The sequence below is a fragment of the Chelmon rostratus genome, chromosome 7 (genome assembly GCF_017976325.1).
Source record: "Chelmon rostratus isolate fCheRos1 chromosome 7, fCheRos1.pri, whole genome shotgun sequence".
NCBI classification, from domain to species: domain Eukaryota; kingdom Metazoa; phylum Chordata; class Actinopteri; order Chaetodontiformes; family Chaetodontidae; genus Chelmon; species Chelmon rostratus.
In genome coordinates this window covers 11,679,517-11,696,734 of record NC_055664.1, presented here as the reverse complement: position 1 = coordinate 11,696,734, position 17,218 = coordinate 11,679,517, and the positions used below count along the sequence as shown (strand labels likewise).

Here is a 17,218-nt window from a genome sequence, read left to right as displayed (position 1 = left end):
TTTTATTTCCGGTATGTATTTTTTTTAACAAGTCAAAAGTTTGGAGGTGCATAGTCATGAAGGGAGCATGAGCAACATGGTCACAAACACAGACGAACAGCAGGACATTCAGAGGAGAGTTGATCCAGGAAACCTGGGGTTACACATGTGTTGTCTGTGTGTGTGTGTGTGTGTGAGTGTGAGTGTTCTGATGTGAGCAAAACATAGGAATTTGCCGCAGGAGTATAAGTTACTATAAAAGACTGTAATTTGTATAACATCACTGGCCTTGAAAAGCTTAAGATCAGATATGTAGATAGAATTATGTTTGCAGCTGCTGAATGTGTAAAAAGTTGTCGTTGAAATTGTTTAAAATGCCAGACTGTGGTGAGAAAATGTGGAGAGGCCGGTGTCAGCCTGTGCTTAAAATTCAAATCTCTAGCCTTGATCTGCAATATAATCTCTTTAAAAGAGTTATAGGAGGCAGATTGATAGGTGTGTAATATAATATTGACACGCATTAGGTCACAATATGGCATAGCTAACAACAATTTGATCAATATTCAAACATTGTCTTTGTACCAGAAAGCATGTTATAGTACATATTTCTCCTAATTCGTGTCATGTATCAGCATCCGGATCAGGTTTGTAGTAAAGTGAACTTTTCTGCTGAACTGCACCGACATTAGATCAGCGGTTGGATCTGTTGATCTGTGTGGAATGTGGGAAGCAGGGAGCAGACGTCAGACACTTGGCTTGGCAGTGTGAGTTTCAGCTGCTAGAAATACAGAAGTAGTACAGAGAAATATCATCCACGATTTAGCACTGAAATGCCATTAATACAGCGGTAGACGACAATACAACATATTTTAGTAGTGTGTGTGTGTGTGTCGTTTTAATAGTGTTGTAACAACAGCAGACGTGAGACTCTTGGATTGGCAGTGCGAGTTTCAGCCACTCTGGCAGTAAGAGCATTACTAACTCTAAGGAATCATAGTGGTCTATCTGATGTCCCAACACTGTGTTATTTTAGTGAACAATGTGACAGTAACATTGAGGCTATCTGTGACTATTCAACGCTCACAGTGTGAGTGATTTGATAGAGGGTTCATGTTTGTAGCATGTATGATTTAGTGTAAACTTATGCATACGCATCACTCCTTTTTAAATGTAGATTAAATGCCCAATGTGTACAGGGATCGACATTATACTTCTATCAAGTGGTATCACCTAAAGCAATTAGCAACAATTTCAACACTATTTATATTCATTCATATGATTTTATCTCTCAGTTACATAAAATTATAATTGTAGCTTTAAATTTACTCTGTGTTTTTTCCACTATGCAGTGATTTCAGTCTGAATAGACATGCAGTAAGTGCATGTTTATATGTCTCATCAGCCTCCACTAGGGGGAAGGTTATTTGATTTGTTGGCCGTTTACCACTGGGTGGCAGTCACACTGTATTTACTGTGCTGTATTGCACCACTGCAGAGGAGCATCCTACACTGAACTGGGCATGCTCAGTACTGCAGCAGTCACTGCCAGCAGTTTGCTGACCTCAAGACTCATGGAAGCTTCAGGACAGGTGTTTTTCTGGAGAGCAACAATGCAGGTCAGAATGTCCAAAGGTGCTTATGTGAGAAAACAAAAATCATTAAAACAAACTTAAAACAGCCAATGCTTTTGGTGGTTTCGTAACCCAGAACAATTCCATGGGGTTATGAAAGCAACTGTTTCATAACTAGATTTAGACTGCGTCCATGTGTTAAATCAGGTGCATTGTTTTACCGTCACACATATACCTGAAGCAGAACATCACTCGTATACTCCTCACATACCTGCGCCTGGTTTGCTGGGGATGTTTCGTTATGGAGGTTTTTTCACGTTATCAGTAGTTTTACATCAGGGAAATAAATTAGAGATAAGAAAGAATCTCCTGGAACTGTGAGACAGGATTAACAGGCTTCACAATCAAGTCAGGGATCACAGAAGAGAACAATGGGAACTGTGGCCACAAATATACAAGTTATGCATCACAATCCCTACATGAATCCACCTATTTGTTATGCTATTCCAGGGTTAAAGATACGGGGTAAGAAAAGTACACTAACAGACAGATCAACTCCACAATATTGCTTTTCCCTACAGGAAGACTTTGGATGCACATGTGTACCCTCTTTATAGAGGGATCTGCACACGACAAGGAAGCAAGTGTGTGTGTGTGTGTGTGTGTGGTGCTTCCTTAATCCATAACATTCACAGTTTCACAACACAAGAATACTGTATCACTCCTAACACCGCACAGTACTAACAATGTTAGTAGTCATTACAGTTTCCCAAAGCAGATAAATCTGTCTAATGTAGATATATGAATCTAATGTCCATGCATTAGTCCAACTGAGATACATTAGTACAGTGTAGATACATACATCGGTACAATGAACAGTGCCTTGGAGAGACAGAGATGCCATCACAGCCAGTCCAGACACATCTATAAAGTGCCTTGTAACAGGTTATTGCATAATCTGATGTCTGTCTTATTGCTTCCATTGAAAGCAAGAACGGAAATGCACTCCAGTACTGTAGAGCAGCAGGCTGACAAAGTGAACAATCAGAAAGGGAAAACAAACTCTTGCCACAGACCTGTGTTCCAGTGAGACAACATGTAGTCAGACAATGCCGAGACCGTTTTGACACAACGCTGCTCTCTGTCAAACTTGACGAACACAGTGTGAAATTGTTGGTTTTCGTTAACTCGTCATAAAACAACTGAAGACACTTCCACGATGTCCTGTTTTGTGCACCCACTCTTAACTGTTTTTTTAAAGTGCTGTATTGTTTGTGTGCAAGGCCAGTGCACTACTCTCTGGCATCAAAGTGGCTCTTCGCATGTGAGCACACATGTGAGCGTGCATGTGTGTTTGTGTGTAACTTTCAGCTGTCAGAGCTATTCAAGCTATGTGTGAGGGTGTGGCAGGACACGTCTGCCAGCTTCACAGAACTGACCTCTCGTACTGAGAGGCAGCAGGTTCTAGTTACCGACGGGCATCTTAGCACTCAGCTCGTCCACGCCGACCTATCGCCACATGAAGTGATATCATAAAGACTTTGTTGACTTTTCCATCTTTTTCTTTGCTTAAACAAAAATGTGATTCTTTCTAAAATGCTACAAGCTGTTTCATTTCAGCACATTCTACCATTTAAAGTTGTATATAACATTATATATTTTTAATTTTCTTACTCACCCTCAGCAACTCCCAGCTCCCGCCAAACTCTTGAATATGTGTCGATCTTAATAAAAACCCTAAAAGTTTTAGTGCTAAGACACCATTACTATTTAGAAACCTAAGACACACATCTTACAATCTCCAATGCCCAAAAATGTTTAGATACAGTCACAGCAAGTAGTTGTTGGCTAATCTGAACTGAGCGAAACACTGAAAGTATTGGCTGGTTGTAGTTTCACACTGAATAAGACAGTTGGCAAAGGAAAACGAACCACTTGCCTGATGGGATATTAACACATTCATTTTATAATAACATTAACATACTGAATATCATTTTCAGAATTAATTAGAATATACTTTTTGGACTATATTTATAATAAACATCTATTCCCTGACAGAGTCTTTACATTCTTTTGCAGTGATCTGTCCGATGCTGCGCCCCCTGTGTCACTGAGCCAGTATCAATAGACCTGTTTGGACTCTCTCAGCACAATTATAAATACATGTATGTGTGCACGTTCTTTTCTTATGGGTGTCGGAGCATGCTCGTATTGGAGGTTAGCCAGTTCCAAGTGTGGAAATGTGGACGTGAACTGGTGTCCAGAGAATAGCAAACAGTGTGTCGCTCTCTCCACTTACAGTATATCCTGCTGATGTGCCACTGAACAAAGAGCCGACTTCTTAAATCTCTCCGACGGAGTTGTTCAATTGTATGATTCCAATTCAGAGACACTAAAATGTTCTTACTTTCGAGTGAGTGTAAAATGTCTGTCACCCTTCCTTCCCCACAGATACCTGCAGGCTGTTACTTTAAAAGAAGAGTCACCTTTTGATCACCCTGACCTGGTTAAGGGGGTTAAAAAAACAAGTTCTAGCAGTGTTGGGAGGTCCTCATCAAGCATTGACAGAGCTTCAGTTAGTTGAGGTCGATGTGAAGGGTTAAATGGAACCATACAGAGACACACAGACATGTTCCTGTACTGCGGTGCTAGACAACATATACTTATATGAAGTTATATAAAATGCGCACATGCTAAAAATGCATTGGTTATTTGTCAGAAGCAGCATGATTAAGTTCATTCCTTTCTATAGAGAGCTGGGTAGTCGGGGGATTGTCTTTGATGAAGGTTAGGGTTGGGGTTTTTTTTGTTTTTTTTTCAATACATTTTCTGTGTTTTTTTATCCTCCCACCAGCAGAGGGAGCAGAAGCAGAACAGGCACCTGTGTTTCATCTAAAGCAAAACAATAAAACCTGTGCAGAACTGGATCCTCCAGTCACCTAAGAAAGCCCAGTGCTCAGCCTTAGCTCGCGACGAAAGAATCTGCTCTCAGCGTTCATGAACCAAACACACCAGCAGTGTGTCAAACCTGGACCCAGCAGTAAACGTGCAAGTTGAGGTTCAGACTGGCATGGCAGTAGTTAAGGTCGATGGGTAGATCTGGAATAAAAGGTCAGGGAAAAGACCTCTAGCAAACCAACAGATGGTTTGTTGGCTACTCAGAAAAAGAGTGAGCTGTATTCAAACAAGACCAATCAGAACTACAGTATTAGCACCTGATCAGTAAATGTTAAAATGCCATTTACAAGCAGTGTTAAAAAAATCTGCATTTTCCAGATTTAATTAGAACAAATTGTATTCGACTGTGACTGGAAAATGACGGCTTCCGTTTGTAAACAAAACTCCTGTTGAATGGTCCTCCGGTTTGGGTTCACAGGCGCTGAAGTGTCAAGTGAGGGGTTTGAGAGAAGCGTCTCAGCAGTTTTGTGCTGTTCTTCAGTTCATATGGCAGTTCATAGATTGTGGCAATGCATCATGGCATCAGAGTGTGTGTTCCCACTGGTTAGTTTGGGTCCAGGTTTGACTTAGAGCTGTGGTTTACATCAGAGCCTCGTGAACTCCAGCGGAACAAACATACTTATAGCTTGTCAACTGAGACTGTAGACTGAGACTGAGACTGTATTTGGCAGTTGAGTATTGAAATTCGGTCTATAGATAGAGAAACTAAGACAACTGAGGATCCGCTTTGTGCAAAGTTCTTCCTCTAAAGTGATGGAATAGGTATTATCAGCTGTAGCACATTACAGAGGTTTCGAAGTAAAGAGTCATTGCTTTGAAACCTTGTAACCTGAATAAGAAAATGTCAGCGATGGAAACCACAAGTACGTGAGTGAGTGGAGGCAGAGGCGATTCACTTGAGGCTCTGCTGTAGAGAGAGTGTTGGGTTCCAGTAAGACGTGGAGCAGAATTCGATAGCAGGGGCTGCACACTGTGTAACACATGGGGCTGCCATGTAGGTGAGCGAGTGATCCAGGCCTGTGCACATTCAACACTTCCCAAATCTCAAGCATGATTTAAAATAGACATTTACATGTTGTATTAGTTAGCCACTAGTACGATAAAACAGTCCATTGATAACAGCATTTCCTCTCAGCGTGTACATTTGTCTAACATATATACAAACATACAGACATACTTTGCATTTCGCTCATGCCTTTGGTGTCCCTTTGTTGTCGGCTTTGGCTCCTGAAAGCCCATTTTCCGTGTTGTCGTTCCCTGAGGAGCTCACCAGGCACTCTTTGCTGCAGGGGGCAGAGAAACCAGAGGTTACACCCACCGAGGGAGGAACATGAGAGTGATAAGGGCTAAATTTCCAGTATATGCATGTGCTGCAGGGATTTTACATAACCTAACCCTCACCCCAAACTATAATCTTGTGTTGGACACAAATTGGAAGTATGTAATTAAGATTTTACTGGAACACAAGGAAGTTAATTGAAAGCCCAGAAGAAGTCTGAGAGTGATGCCTCTTGCCAGTCTTTGTGTTTACTCAGAATCATATTTCATAAATAGATGTCTGCCTTTGCAACTCACTACTGCCATAACAACTGTGATAGATGAGAAAGGACAAAGTGGAGACGCCATTTGTCTGTCTTTTTTCTGTCAGACATGCAGGTCTCTCTGTTGTTTATTAGCTGCCGTCACAATGAGCAGCCAGATATTATTTTTGCGACAGGTCTGCACCCGTGTGTACCAATTGTCACATTTATTAATAAGTGGCAGCAAATATAACAGCAGTCTAGTCTCATATTAATCCAGTTAAGATGACAGTTTCAGTTAGAACTTGCCATGAAACTGCACTACATGCAGTCATTGTGAGTTCAAGCAGAATCAGATCAAGACATTTAGATGATTTTGTCTGTACTCTCTCTCACTTGTACATTTTCACAGTATTAGCAATTACCCTGCTTGATGGTGCATGTCCAGATTTACTCTCCCAACATCATGAAAATTACAGCTCAATGCACAGGCTGTCTGAAAAATGCATGTGTTAATAGGCAAAAAAGTAAATTTAAGTCACTATATAGGATAAGATAAGATAAGATAAGATAACATAACATAACATAACATAACATAACATAGACTTTATTAATCTTCAGCCGGGGAAATTCGGGTATTGTAGGCAGCAGGAAATGCATTATCAACACAGTCAGTGATTTACTCACTTCTTCTCATCATCCTTCAGCAGGAAGTGAACAACCAAGGCCTTTATCACCATGACGATGATAACTAAGCCAATGACTCCACCCAGCACTGAGACAATGATGACTGTCAAAGTGTTGTCAACCTCCTTCACTGAAAAGAGGGAGAGAGAGGGGAAGACACTGTGAGGGAGAGCACGGAGGACGGCGAGATGATGTAAACAATGCAGAGAAAGAGCCTCAGCAAGAGTGAGAGGAGACACTAGCAGCGAGACCCTCAGTGTTTTTACATGTCAGGTAAAGTCAGGTGTTATTGTGTGTCACATACTTTGGTCCACCACTATAAGAGTGAAGGTAGCGCTGTGGTTACGGTTCTTCTCTTTTGGGTTCCTAGCGAAGCAGATGTACTCTCCATCGTCTTCGAAGGTTATGTTCCACAGCAGGATGGAGATGTTGTTGCTCTTCGAGGAGCCGACAAACTCCACACGCTCGTGGTACACGCTGACCCTGGGCTCCACACCCTCGGCGGGGATCACAGCTTCGCATAGCTACACACACACACACACACACGTATGTATGTACTTAGATACAAAGAGATTCAGTGGGTAGTGAGATGTATCTACATATGCATGCAGACCTACATTGGCATATGTCCACCTAAAATGAATCTGAGGCATGCAACACGGAAAAGGTCAATAAAGGCCATTTTTGTGTTTTTGCTTGCACTGTACAGTGCGTCCATGTTGCTTATGCTTGCAGGTCTGCTCGTCCGTGTGCTGCACCTTGAGCATGGTTCCATTGTCATTATAGTGCCAGTTGAAGTAGAGGTTTCTGATGCCAATACAGGAGGAGTAGGTGCAGGGCAGCAGGACTGTGGAGCCATTCATCGCTTCGATTGAAGACACTTTACCTGTCGAGACCTCCAGTCCACCAACGCTCCACACACCTGAAGCAAGAGGAAAGGAAAGGAGGTAAGGAGGGAAAAAAGAACAGAAAAGCACAGAAAACCTTGGTTAGCATAAAAAAGAAGAACACAGAAGAAACTCAAACATTACAGACCACCATCAACACATTCTAGATAGTCAGGTGACTGTACTCTGCGTTCGGTCCATTCTTTAGAGCAAAAATGACAAGGGATAAAGTAGTGTTTGTATGCTGGCACGCTGGGCTGGGCTAGGATTACTGCGCAGATGAGTGCTGCTGATGAGCAGTGGCATTACAAAGTTAAGTAGCTTACTTACTCTAAGTAGAGCTCATGAAATGACAGCTTCTGTCCTCCGCTACTCCAATTCTCCTTTCTAATAGTGATATCAATTAAAATAAGAGATTCTGTCATCACTGACAGATCAAGTTTTGGAAATCCATCTTTTCGATGTGCTATGCTCCCTGAACAGTGTTCACTGTTTTTGTTCCAGAGTTTAAATCTCTTGAGTCTCAAACTCAAGTTATGGCTGATGATGATGATGATTGAAAGGAACTTCACAACAAAGCAAAATGGACGACAACTTACTGAGGGATCTGTGCTACACCAGTATATTCAAAATGGGCTCTGGTACCGTCCCTCGTCCACCAAAGCATATATAATAAATGATTAAGCAAATGCTTCATTCCAGATCTATGTATGGGCCTCTGTATAATGAAACAAAAGAGTCCAAGCCATTCTTATGATAGCCGAAACTGTACATCTGTTTTCTTTTTTAATGGGAGATGCTACAGGTGAAAACATTGTTTTTTACTGCTCTCAGTTTTGAGATTTTAGGTTATGTTGCTTCTTTCAGACTAGACTAGTTCAGATTTCTCCTCTGGAAATGTATGCAAACAGAGCATATTTAATTTTGTAATGCGTAATTTTCCGTATTTAAACATAACATTTCAGAAAAAGAAAAAAAACTGTCTTCATGTAAGCATTGGCGAAGTTTCATGGTGATATCTCCAAGTTAAATTTGACCCCATCCACCTGAAGTCGTGCTTATATTAATTCTCCAAACTTGTTTTGGAGTTATACATTCTGTAGATTGCCTTCACTGAGGTATTTAAGAGTGTTCAGGCAAAATTAAAAGCTTTGGCTATGCATGAAATAACAGTGTGTCCTGTTGTGACCACAAATCACTGGTCAAACTCGATTAAAAAATCAAGTAGGGGCAGTAGTCGTTGCTTTTCGAGTCTCCACTTTATGCAGCAAAAACAGGTTGTTTGCCTGCTCTGGCTCCGATCTTGCGGCCACCAGTTAACTTTCTTTCGCTTTGACCTCGGGGAAGAGTATCAACTCGTTCCAGTCAAGTCATAATGCTAGCACTGTGCAAAATATAGGGACCTCATTTTATTCTGTTTCCAGTGAATCCCTGTTTCCTCCCACCCCCTCATGGCTTTTTGTACAGCCCATTGTAATGACACACTGCCAGTGATTGTAGACAGGGGCCAAGCAGAGGGGAATATGGAAAACATGCTGTTAAGGACAGACTGTTACTGGAGACTATAACCAGAAAGCCTGATGATCAATTGTCCTCTGATGGTTAATATATTCAGAGTTTAAAGGTTCACATTCTTGCACATTCATGAATTCTTTTGAACATGAGCAGTTTCAATCGTCCTGCACTAATTAAGTCCAAGTCAGTCACTACTCACATCAAGCCAATTTGTATTTGTATTGCCCAGTATAACAATTTGCCTCAAGGGGTTTTACAGGCTGTGCAGCATCTGACACCCTCTGGCCTTAGATCTCAGGCAGAGCAACAGTAATCCCTCTCTCTGGATGGACAGACATACAATAGGTGTCATGTCTTCCTTTTTAAATACTAATTTTAATGACAAAAATGCAGATGCAAGTGGACTGTAAAACAATGACTTTTTGATTCAAGTCTGAAGTCTTAAAACTTATGAGCACAAGGTGTTTATTCATTGCTATCAATGCATTCGCAGCTCCTAAATGCACATTAGTCAGGGTGACCAGAGGTAAGACTGAGGTGGGTAACTGACCAACTGACTGAACGGGAATAATCAGCCCGGTCTCATTCCCAGGGCGTTAAATACCGACACTTTGTCACGTCCCTCGACGTCTCATGCAGACACACAAGGTACCCTTTAGGGCCAGTATGAGACACACCGGGCCTTCAGCTAACTCCACTGTAAACCCATCCACGGCAATATTAGATGCTCAGAGCAAGGTAATGGAGTATAAAGAGCAAGAAAGTCCACATATGGAGGAGTGCGTCTCATACAGACTCTCAAGGGTATCTTGTGCGTCTGCATGAGACATTGAGGGGCGTGCGGTATTTAACACTCTGGGATTAATTGACATGCGAACAAGCCAACAGAGGCAGCAAGACAAAAGGCCCAAATCAAAACAGAAACATCAATCCAGTTAATTAGAAAACATTATCGGCGTCCTGCAGCGCAAAGCAGAAAACACACGGTAACTCTTTCATCTCCAAAAGAGGCGGATATCTCGTGTTGGTATTTGGATCTTGCCGGCCGGGTTATGCAGGTTATGTTACGTCGGGTTGTGTTGGACAGCTGGTATAATGCTCAGATTGTTGCTCTGGTGTCTCTCACACACTTGGGGACTATTTATAAACGCTCTTCTCCACGCTGACCTGCTCAGGATCACGTTGCACTTGGACATGGTGCAAACAGTGTTGGAGTACATGTATGTCTGTGTGTTTGTGAAGGACTTACATCTAAAGAGGAATTTCACACCGCCTGCTTTGCACCGCTGTGAGGACATCACTATTAAGAAAACACTAAAACACTGGAGTCCCTCTGGTCATTTTGGATGACGTCACTGTTTACTAATGCTCTGGACACACTGTAATCAGTCGGGGTAGCTCTCTGTAAGGTTGAGATGAATTGCATGTTATGTTTGGGGTGTTAGCATCACATTCCACTTCATCTTAGATCAGCCTTTGCTTATTCTCTGCATTCAATGTCCAGATGTGGCATGTGTCAGAGCAGATATCAAGCACAGCCATAGTTCAAACATGACCCCGTCTTTAGTTATTCATAATTTACTGCAGTGTGGAGCAGGTGGTGCAAGCAACGTGGAAGCCTCGATCGGCCAGTGGGCGAGGATGATGAATACAGTGTGTTTTCTTTCTGTCTAGATTTCCCTTAGGCTGGGATGTGCTAACCTGAATGTAACACAGCTGTGATTTTTCAGTATTTTCTCAGTTTATGAGTACACACAGAAACACACACGCACGGACGCATGCATACATGCAAATCTGTAGATGCAAATGTGTTAATGCAGCCGTCCCTCACTTATTACTCACATGGACTAATTCAGTACTTTAGGCTTTTGTAATCCTCAGGGAAACAGTGATGAACACATCCCAGCAATTAAATGTGTTGTGCATGAATTTTATTTACCTCTTCAGTAACTGTCTGGTCTGTCAGGGTTCATAGTTCAAGTGAAGGCTAACGAGATGGACTCGCGCATGAAAAAAAATGCCTCACCAAATAATTTATCAGACAGATTTTCTAGTAGCTGTCAAGTTGATATGCGGTGCAGCGTTAAATCTCTGAATGTTGGGTTAGAAGTACAGGGTCATGTCAGTGCAGTATGGTTTGGTTGCTCTTTAGTCTTCTCAGTCTCGGCCCACTCCTCTTGTCTTCTGATATCCAAAATATTTTTACCTCCCCTCTGTAGTCGTCTTGAATCGTCTCCTCTACCTTCAGTAGCGACTCAGACCACTTGGGTTCTCCTTGTTCTTTTTCTGGTCTCTGGTTTTGCTCTCTTTTAATGGGCTCTTATAATTCTTTTTTTTTTTTCCAGCGCTGCTTTCTCTCTCGCCTTTTTTCTCTATCTTTCTGTCTTACTTGCACTCAGAACTTGTTCCTCTGGGACGCTGTAACTAAATAAGAAGAGGAGCGATGTGGGGAGCTGGCCTGTGTATGTTCGTGTCTTTTTGGTGCGGTACAGTGGTGGAATCACTGACATCTTTAAGGCTTCAAGTGTTTTCTGTAGCTGGCTGCCGGTCTGAATCCTTAGGGTCCCTTTTAAACTGTTAAATAGATTAATGAATAATCTCATACTCTATATAAATAATTAATAGGACAATGCCACAGAGCAAGATTTGCAACTAAGTGCTAGTACTGAACAATGTGCAAAAAAAAAATCATATTGCGATTATTATAACAGATTGTGATATGAGTCACAATTTCAGTGGTTTTGCGTTTCATCTTTCCTAAAATGGGTTTGGGTTAGGGTTAGCATGTTCCCCTTACATCTGAAGAAGATGATTTATAGGCCGGAGCATCTCTGTAGCAGCACAATGCTTCATTTACACTGGAATGTTGTGACACATTTTACCTCCATCAAAAAAAAAACTGCAGCTCCTGCAGTTTGGATAAGCACTCGCCCATATTGCGATTTCCATAACATTTCGATTAATTGTTCAGCTCGAGTGCTCTGCAGGGAATAATGATGAAAAGCAAGGGAAAACAAGGGAGAATCTCTCCTCTAAATGGCTCACGCAGTGTGTCTGTCCACGCTGGGAGCATGATGATGTTTTACATATCTGTGAGGAGTGTCCCCCCTTGTGCCTGGAAATAGATTTCACACCCCCCTCGTTTTACACCTCTGCTCTCTACTATCCTTTTTTCTCTCCGCCCCCCTTCCTCTTCTCTACTCTTCCTCTATCTTCACAGTTTGTCCTGACAACACCCACAGATTCACATACTATAGTAATGTGCCGTGCTCGTCATGTTTGTGCTGCTTTTGTGTGCGTGCATACACGGGTAATAGGCCGTAGTGTATGATATTTTTAGCTCCACTATCAAATATCTCTTTGTTCCAGTTGGGAAACATCAATATCTGAATCACTGATGGGAGGAAAAGCAACTAACTCTGTGTGTGTGTGTGTGTGTGTGTGTGTCCTTGGCTGTCTGTCAAGGTGATTTTTTTTTTTTAAGTAGGCCAGAGATTGAAGGGTTAATGTATTTCTGAGTGAACCCATAGAGAACTGACCGAGGACACTATTACCTCTCTGAGAAAGAGAGACTGGGAGAGAGAATTGATGGGAAGGGGGAGAGAGAAGGGAGGGCATGGACAGGGAGGAGAGACATGAACGGGGGAGCAGGGGGTGTAATGAAGGATGTAAAGTGTGTCGGAAGTGATGGAAGGGGTCACGAGGGATGGAGAGAGAGAGGTGAGGGGAGTGAGACGTCCTCTCCAAGGTGAGCGAGTGACAGCAGAGCAGAGAATTACAACAGCAACAGCAGCTAAATAACTCAATCATCTGCGTCCGAGGTGCACACTGCACGTACAGACACACACTTATGTAACATGCTAACCCTGCAAACAAGTAACATCATGCACATTATTATCACATTTACATGCCAACTACTGATGAAACGTTAGCGGTAACTGCCGTGTTAAAACCTGCTCTGCATCTGTCAGCCTCGCTGCACCACAACTCTTTACTTTTGTTGCTTATTCTCCATTAAAAACCATTGTATGTTAACATAGGGCACCATGGACCGAGGCTCATGAAAGTGGGTTAATGCCAGGGTGGAGGTGGCAGTTGCTCTCTTTGCATATCTCCGACCTGTTTGTGTTACAGATCTTTGTTTTCTGAAGAGCATATTTGGTCCGTGAAGTAGTCTTTGGTCCTGTTATAAGAAGAAGTTTATTGTTATGTAGTGAGGCAGGACTTTTATAAACATTGAAATATCCCCAGATTTGCATGATATTTTCTCTTCATCCCACATCTGGCTTTGGTTGGGGCTTTGTTGCATTTGTGTTTTCCTGGCTTCCTTTTCTGTTGCGAAAGGGTCTGTTGAGAGCGACTGCTGCAGTGTTTTGGCAAATACTGGAATCTAGGAAAATAACTAAAGAAAAGCGACAGTTGTGTGTTTCTATGGACTTTCAACTTTGTTCAACTTTGAACAAAATAAAATAAAATAAAAGAAGGTGACCTACTAATTACAACAGCAAGTAGGGTGAAGCAACAGAACTAAAGATGCAGACTGGCATCCAACTCCATGGTACACTAATGCCAGAAACTACACAAGCTACAGACTACACAAATGTAGCCCGGTTTTGAGATGATTTTGTCGTGGCTGACAAGTTACCAGCATTGTGGCCGATCATAATCGACAATGAAGCATCTATACACATGTAGTGTGACAACCTGTCGTGCAGAGTCTAAGACGCCCCGCGACCCTCCGGCGAAAAGACTAGCATGTCAGAATTTTTTTGTCTTGACACGCCTAGTGTGACATCTCAACCAATCAGGTGCTCTCTCAGAGTGCAGTCAGGTAACCATGGTGAAGATGAGGAGGAGGAGGGATGCTAAGATTGCTGCTGTCAAGTGGGACGACGAAAGAGAGCAAAAGTTCGTTGAGCTCTGGCAGTACCCCTGCCCGTTTGACGTTTCCTCGAGGGAGAACCATGACCATGTCAAAAAAGACAAATGTTGGTGAGAAATAGAGGAAGTATTTCATCAGCCTGGCGAGTAGCTGGCTGTGCTGTCATAACATCATCCCCGGTCCTAACTGCGGGAATATGCTGATCATTACTCCAGTAGCATACGGTTAGCTAGCTTCTAATTCCAGATCAAACATTAAAGAAGCCTCTTTGATGCAGCTGAGGTATATGATCAGATCAACCAAATATCATTATGTCAGATTAAGCACGATCAGGGTAAACTGATGTTTAAAATGTTGACCACTCTTAGTTGTGGTATGTGAGGCCACGCAGGGCGACATAGGGTCAGATCAGGAAAAAATAAACCAGAGGTGGTAATGTTTGAGGGGCTCTTAGGACTAAATCTTCTATAGATGTAGACATAGATTGTCGCAAAGGAGAACATTCCTCAGTGGGACACTGCCCAGAGCATGGTCTGGTCTTTGAGATAAAAAAAGATATGGGTGGAGTTAGACAAAACGTCATGCTATAGTGTTGTCTATATGTTAAAGGCAGAGTCTTCTGATCTGACCCTGAAGCTCTCTCGGATGGCCGGCATCTGATCTGAGACTGCTTGTTAATAAAGGTCTCTTCAACTCAAGCTTGCATCAGCGGAGTTCTTCCTACATCACATCACTCCACTGCTCGGCAGGACCTGGCTGATAAATATCACAGCCAACACAGCCACACCAACTCCTTGTAGAATGAATGACTATGGAAATAAAATGACTACATGTGAAACTCAATGAATCTGTTGTAGCTATTATCCGGATGCTTCCCAGTAGATGTATAAATAATGACCGAATGGGCCAAAGTTTACACCAGTTTACAGCGCTGTGATCATTAGATCTGACATGAATATTGTGCAGTCTGATGCTCATATAACCAAATGATAACTCATATAACCAAAGCCAATATAGTGTTCAAAACAAATTCTGGGGCAGTGAAACTTGTGGCCTGATTGGTGGATTAATTTGCTGAACTTGGAAAATCAACGTCAATGTAACGTATTCAGTAAAGTAATACAGACAACCTGCTTCATGAAATTTGCCTTTTGTGTGAATTACAGGACCAAAGAGGACTTCTTAGTCTTGTTACGTTGTTCTCAGTTGGAGTCCATTTGGGTCAAATGTGGTTAGCTTTGTTTTTATACCCACTTTAACAACATTTGTAATCAAATCTAACTACAGCCAAATGGTGTTTTCGATGCAGCCATTGTACTAAGAAAACCACCTACCCAAACAAAGAATGCAGTCAGATATTTGCTATTGGATCATAGAGGAACTCTATAGGGGTCTTTAGGGTGTAGAATCACAAGCACGCACATGGTTCTAATTTGTAAACATTTCTCACTGCTTATCATACGAGGTCAGCATAATAAGTGACATTTCAAAACAAGTGCGACTGACCTTTCAGCACAGTGGTTTTACCCAAGCATTGTGTCAAAATGACACAAGCAAAATGATGCAAAAATTACTAGATGGTGATGTCTTACACTGATGTTTGGTTGTAAGATTTTGTCATATTTTACATGTTCATTATTGACATTGTAACCTTGCAAAGTTTCCATCATGTCATGTAGTGGCAGCCATATGTACAAGCATTTATTGTGACACTGGTCCCACTGGGGCCATTGAGACGAATGATGGTTTGGGGGAAGTTGCTTCTCGAAGAGGATCAGTCAACCGTTCATTTTCTTTACCAAAATGCAACACAAATGAGTTCTATCCAACTAAAGTCACTTGCTGTTGATGTAGGATACGTTTTTTCTTCATGTCTTCATTGGACAACATAAACAGTGTGAATATCTGTATAATAGTATAATATATCTATAAAGTGGACCATTTATGTGGAAAATTCCCAAGTGGAAAAAAGGGAAATTAACATTAAAATAAACTATTAAAACTGCACAATATTTAATTTGAGTTCAATTCGGCCATTAGAAAATATTTCTGGGGGGTAGAGTGGACTTAAAAATCAGCAAAACATGATATATGTAACAGTGAAATTGTGCCATATAGGTCAACTGTGAACTGCGCTGAGTTTCCAAAGAACTAGGAGCTAGAGGGAAATGTCGGGATGTGGGGGCACTATTGGGCACTACAACAAAATCAGGGAGTGTTTGAGCAAAAGAGCAGATCACCACTGCACCATACGTCACTACCAGTAATACTACAAGCACACACACACACACACACACACACAAATGTGACCTGCAATGGATGTTTTTACAAGAACTGTAAGTTTTTCTACATGTTTTCTTTCCCTTGTATTGATTTCCCCTTGAAAATGGCACCGTATCATATACATGACGACTCATTCATCCCGTCAGTCATCCAGCCCAGCAGCCGTCCAACATGTCCAAGTTCTGATTAACAAGGGTCGGATGTTGTTGACCTTGATGCCCCTGGTACAGCGACAAGTAAACATCACCCATTTCTGCCCTCAGGTGTGGAAAGAGAGTGATGAGACAGGAGAGCTGAAGCGGAGCAGATAGAACAGCATATGTTGGTGTGGAGTAATAAAAAAAAAAGGTATGGATTTACAGTGACAGCTGTGAACCGCCCACCCAGACTGGCATAGAAAATACTGAAACAAAGGGAGCAAAAGGAGCATACAAACAAGTTTAAATGTATAGAAAATAAGAGGGATTCAACCCATCACAACCTGGCATGAATGCAATGGATAGAAGTGCAATGTTGTGCTGTAATGTGGAGATATAGTGGAGGAGTGAGGAATGACAGGGCAGCTGAAGGTATAGAGAGAAGTATAACTCACCAAGCAGCAGTGCAACTGCCAGGCCAGCATGAAGTAGATCCCCTGATCTCAGCCGACCAGAAACACTCGAACCGGTGCTGTCCACTGACGCCATGACACCAAGTCTGTCAGTCTGTGTTGTTGTCTGTCTGTGTGTCTTCTGTCCCTGTCTGCCAGTCTGCTCAGCCTGAGTCCAATCTAGGAAAATAAGTGTGTGTGTGTGTGTGTGTGTGTGTGTATGTGTGTGTGTGTCTCTGGAGCAAGGCGGGACACTGGGCTGTGCAGTGTGAGTCTGAAGTCCTGCTTTCAGTCCCTCCCTCTTGTCTCCTCCTCTGCACTCTGTCCCAGAAATGAACAGAGGGAGG

At 42.1% G+C, this 17,218-nt stretch overlaps 1 protein-coding gene across 2 annotated transcripts; it reads right to left on the bottom strand.

Moving 5' to 3' along the window:
- Positions 1 to 17,001, bottom strand: scn4ba (sodium channel, voltage-gated, type IV, beta a). Of its 2 annotated transcripts, XM_041940555.1 has the most exons (5): positions 16,875 to 17,001; positions 7,474 to 7,637; positions 7,020 to 7,239; positions 6,716 to 6,845; positions 1 to 5,791 (listed from the first exon to the last, which is right to left on the bottom strand). In XM_041940555.1, the coding sequence occupies exons 1-5, from the start codon at positions 16,966 to 16,968 to the stop codon at positions 5,698 to 5,700; spliced, it is 702 nt and encodes a 233-aa protein (XP_041796489.1). In that variant the 5' UTR covers positions 16,969 to 17,001; the 3' UTR covers positions 1 to 5,697. The 2 variants fall into 2 exon arrangements, with proteins under 2 accessions (XP_041796489.1, XP_041796490.1); XM_041940556.1 differs by lacking the exons at positions 7,474 to 7,637; positions 16,875 to 17,001 and adding an exon at positions 7,333 to 7,371.
- Positions 17,002 to 17,218: the final 217 nt, after the last annotated feature.

Excerpts from the sequence above, each read along its gene's own strand:
- scn4ba (XM_041940555.1), bottom strand. The coding sequence starts at position 16,968 with ATGGCGTCAGTGGACAGCACCGGTTCGAGTGTTTCTGGTCGGCTGAGA. Across the intron at positions 7,638-16,874 it reads GGCAGTTGCACTGCTGCTTG|GTGTGTGGAGCGTTGGTGGA; the intron begins GTGAGTTATACT and ends CTCTTGCTTCAG. Across the intron at positions 6,846-7,019 it reads TCTTATAGTGGTGGACCAAA|TGAAGGAGGTTGACAACACT; the intron begins GTATGTGACACA and ends CCCTCTTTTCAG.